General features: G+C 40.7%; 1 protein-coding gene across 1 annotated transcript; it reads right to left on the reverse strand.

Annotated features, from left to right (window-relative positions):
• Window positions 1-1,517: 1,517 nt before the first annotated feature.
• On the reverse strand, window positions 1,518-2,471 carry LOC102858466 (putative olfactory receptor ENSP00000348552-like). The gene has a single exon (XM_006886954.1). It carries the CDS (start codon window positions 2,469-2,471, stop codon window positions 1,518-1,520), a length of 954 nt encoding a protein of 317 aa, XP_006887016.1.
• Between the last annotated feature and the right edge of the window lie 2,080 nt (window positions 2,472-4,551).

Genomic DNA, 4,551 nt, shown 5'->3' on the forward strand with positions numbered 1-4,551 from the left:
GAGAAGACAAAGCGAAGTATTAGAATGTGCAAAGAGCTGGAGTCAGAGAATAAAAAAGGAAAACAAGCTCAGCATTTTTTTTTAAGCTGAAAGAACTGGAGACATCCAAGCCTTGAGTTGCAATACTGTCCATTTCTTTGGACAAAATACTTAATGATGCAGGAATCATCAAAAGGAGATAGAAAGAATACACAGAGTGACTGTACCGAAGAGAATTGGTAAACGTGGAACTATTTCAGAAAGTAGTATATGATCAAGAACTAATGATTTTGAAGAAAGTAGTTCAAGCTGCACTGAAAGCACCAACCAAAAAAATTTTGAGATCCAGGAGTTGATGAGATACCAATTGACATGCTTCATTCAACAAACAGATGCAGCCCTTGATATGCTCCTTAATCTATGCCAAGATATTTGAAGATAGCTCTATGGCTACTTCCCTGGAAGATATCTATATTTACTCCTATTCTCAAAAAAGATGATCCAATGGAATGTGTAAATTATCAAACAGTATCACTAATATCACATGCAAGTAAAATATTTCTGAAGAGTATTAAAAAATTATTAGAATGGTACATTGACAGGTAACGGTCAGAAGTGCAAGCAGAATTTAGAAGAGGCTGTGGCACGAGGCTTCACTGCTGATGTCAAATCTTGGCTCTTGGTTGGAAGTAGAAATACCAGAAACATGTTTATTTGTGTTTTATTGACTGCAAAGGCATTTGGTTGTGTGGGTCATAACAAATTATAGATAACATTGGGGAGAATGAGAATCCCAGAACACTTAGTTATGCTCATACAAAACCTGACCACGAAGCTGCTTTACTGACGGAACAAGAAAACAATGCATGTTTTAAAAATCAGAAAAGGTGTGTGTCAGCATTATATAATTTCTCCATACCCATTCAATCTATATGCTGGGAGTATGTGGGCTGGAGTAATAGGGTGATACTGTGATACCAAACTGTAAGCAAACAAGAAATACTCTGAGCTTCTGCAGTCAAAAAAATATCAGATTGTGTCATTTGGGGTATGTCATTAATTTTCCACAATGATAAGAAGTTTTTCAGTTTGGACACTAAGAAATGGATTTTTTTTTCCTCTCTCTGCCTTATCCCTTATTGCTGTATAGTAGAAAACAACATAATTGGAACATACGAATTTGCAGCTGGTCTGCACATGAAAAAAAAAGATATAAATAGATTTTATAGAATTTTCACTTTTATTACTCATTTTTGCCTGCGTTTTAAAAAACTCACATTTTTGTAGCCTCATGCTTAGTTCAAGACGATTTAGCATAACCATCTCTATCCTGAACATTGGCTATTACCTGATCAATTACTCAGGAAAACACCACCTTGATGTTCATTCTGTTTGTACAGTTTGTGATTACATTGATCATCAATTCAGTGTGTGTGGAGCATTATACAAGTCTGTGTTTACTAAGAAGTTATTTCCTCAGAGGCTTCCTTTGCGCACTGAACCATGACCACAAGATACACCATATTCTCCCCCTCTCACTAGGTGAAGCATTTCTGATTTAGTAGGTTCTTCACAGCAACTTTGACATCTTTGTTTCGGAGGCTGTAAATGATGGGATTTAGCATGGGAGTTAGCACCCCATAAAAGAGAGAGATAAGCTTGTCTGAAACATCCTGTTTGTCTGCTCCCAGGGGGTCTTTTGATTTGGGCTTTGCATACATGAAAAGAATAGTCCCATAGAAAATGAGGACCACAGTTAGGTGGGCAGAACAGGTAGAGAAGGCTTTTCTTCTCCCCTCAGCTGAGGGGATTCTCAGGATGGTGGTAAGGATGAAGATGTAGGAGACAAAGATGAACAGGACAGGGACCCCCAGGAAGATTACGTTGGCTATCCCCATGCTGATCACGTTGATGGAGATGTCCGCACAGGCCAACTTGAGAACTGCCAGGATCTCACAGGTGAAGTGGTTGATGACATTGTCCCCACAAAAAGGTAGTTGTACCGCAAGGGAAATCTGCACCAAGGAGTTGATTCCACCAGCTAACCAGGATCCAGCAGCCATGGGCACATAGGCAGCCTTGCTCATGATCACAGGGTACCTGAGGGGGTTGCAGATGGCCACGTAGCGGTCAAATGCCATCATGCCCAGAAGGACACACTCTGTGGCTCCCATGGCAAAGGAGAGAAACATCTGCACTGCACAACCTGAGAAAGAGATCGTTTTCCTGGGGGTCAGGAAACCGTCAAGGACTAAAGGTATGGAAGAGGTGGTGTAGCAGATGTCCAGGAAGGAGAGGTTCCCCAGAAAGAAGTACATTGGTGTGTGCAGGCGGGAGTCAAACACTGTCACAATGATGAGGACCCCATTCCCCAGGAGAATCACCAGGTATGTCAACAAGATCAGCACAAAGAAAGTTTTCTCAAGTCTTGGCTGATCTGACAGACCCAGCAAGACAAACTCTGCCACCACAGACTGGTTGGCCACTTCCATTTTAAATGTTCACCTTGACCCCTAGGAAAATTGAGAACAGCAAACATATGTTTGTAGGAGTTAGTAGATGAGAATTAGAATCAAGTGCTTCTGAACTTAAATTTACTCTCTCAGATGCCAAGATCAAATTCATTGTCTACTGAGGTGACCTTCAAAAGTCAGAATGAATGTGTGGTTAAAAGTAGGAGTAGAAGATCCTATAAATACAATCAAATAATGTAAATTAAAGACTTCTAGTCACCAATGGTATTAACATACCTGAAGGGAAGAATTGGTTGATGAGTCTATATGAGGGCCATGAAGGAAAAAGCCCCGTGGTGTGCTGATGTTCACCAGTGTCTCTGCAGTGTTCTCGAGGCCTTTGGGTTTCACACTCAATAACACTGGCCACTGACATCATCTTGCTTCCTTCTCTGACTAATTCTGGATGCATTAATACAGTAACTTTCTGTGTCCTACAAGGAGGTAAAGTGTGAAGGAGAACCCAGGAGGAATAAGTTATGCCTAAAATTCATATTTGTTACTTAATGTCTGATATATCACTTCTCATAATCACTTCTCACCAGTTTAGTTGATATGAGATAATGTTTTTATTGGCTCCATAAGGAGTTTCTGGCCAATAGACCAAGGAACCCTTTCCCCCGTTATGTCCCCCTCTCTACCATACCCTTTGTCTTGTAGTTTCTTCAGAAATTTGTAATTGCATCAGAGATCTGGGTTGGGGAACAGAAAAAGAAGCCAAGGTCAAGTTTTAATCATGGGTCCCAGGGTGCCCACCGTGACCAGGTTCTGTGCTTTTGAAGCTGTTTGTGAGTCGCAGCTCCGAACAGATTCATTCTGTATCAGAGTAGATCAGTAGAGTCAATCCATTGTTATAGTTGTAGTAATTTCTTTTCCAGGGAAAATCCTAGCTAAGAGATTGGTCAAAGGAGGCATAGAAGCTACTGCATTCACTATAGATCCATAAATCCAGTATATTAAAAAAACACCCCAATCTGGACTCTAAATGCTCAAGATAAGGAAACGGAAGCTCAGAGAAGTCCACAGACAGTGAGGACAGTATTAGGACTGGAATCTTCATCTTCTCCCTTGGGCTTCTTCCCTCACTGTCTAGCTCATCTCTTCATACCAGAGTACGTCTATTGAAGAAGAAAAGACAGATTGAAAGTCTTGGTCATTCTCACTCTCACTGAGACACTCACAAAAAATAGAGATACCGTACCTCTTTCTAAGATAATCTGCCTTCATTGTATCAACTCGAGTCAGGGGTAGTTTGGAAAGGTTAGAAATGATGCCTCTGAGCTTGACAAATTTTATCTGTGACTATTACACCAGTGCTAACTGGAGAAAATCAGATGGTAGAAACTAGATATAGTTTGAATCTATTTTTGTGCAATTATCAGAGGAAATTATCTCTAGCCATAAAAATATCTGGGGAAAATGAATTTCTTTTCAGAGATGTTAGAAGCATTAACTTAAAAACAATCTCAGGTTTCTAAAGAGTGTCATAACCAATCTTTCCCCTTTCCCAACACTGTATGAATATTCCTTATGAAACAATTCTCACTTCTGCTTACAGTATCTTGAGCTGCGTGGAGTTCACACCTCACATCTCTTTGTCAGGCAGCAATCATTGTGAGATTGAGGCAGCAATCATTGTGAGATTGTTTGTCTTATGTGGAAGAAACAGCCCTCCCTCTCCCTGCACTGGTCAAGTCTCCTAGAGCTAGCCTGTTCCTTATGCCCTGTGAAAGCCCTTCAGAGATCAGTGTGGCCAGGTCTTCTTTCATAACCTCTTCTCCCTCCCTACCAGAGGAACTCTTGGCCATGGAGATAACTCACTCTATGTCCAGTGAAATGAGGTCACGATAGAAATTAAGAACTCGCCAGGTTAGAAGGTTTATGGCCAGAGGATACTAGAAAGCCTCTAGGTTTGGAGGTGATAATTTAAACTTCCCACCTTGATCATCCTTGGTCTAGCCCTATCTGTTGGAGCTATGCCTAGACCTGAACTAGTCTTGGCTGTCAAATCAGAATAGACTCATAGCTTACCTTCCAGTGGGTTTTTCTTATTTTCTTT

Source organism: Elephantulus edwardii, unplaced genomic scaffold, assembly GCF_000299155.1.
Source record: "Elephantulus edwardii isolate Elephantulus edwardi_28Jun2011 unplaced genomic scaffold, EleEdw1.0 scaffold00052, whole genome shotgun sequence".
Taxonomy (NCBI): Eukaryota; Metazoa; Chordata; class Mammalia; order Macroscelidea; family Macroscelididae; genus Elephantulus; species Elephantulus edwardii.

Coding starts and splice junctions, on each gene's coding strand:
- LOC102858466 (XM_006886954.1), bottom strand. CDS start 2,471: ATGGAAGTGGCCAACCAGTCTGTGGTGGCAGAGTTTGTCTTGCTGGGT.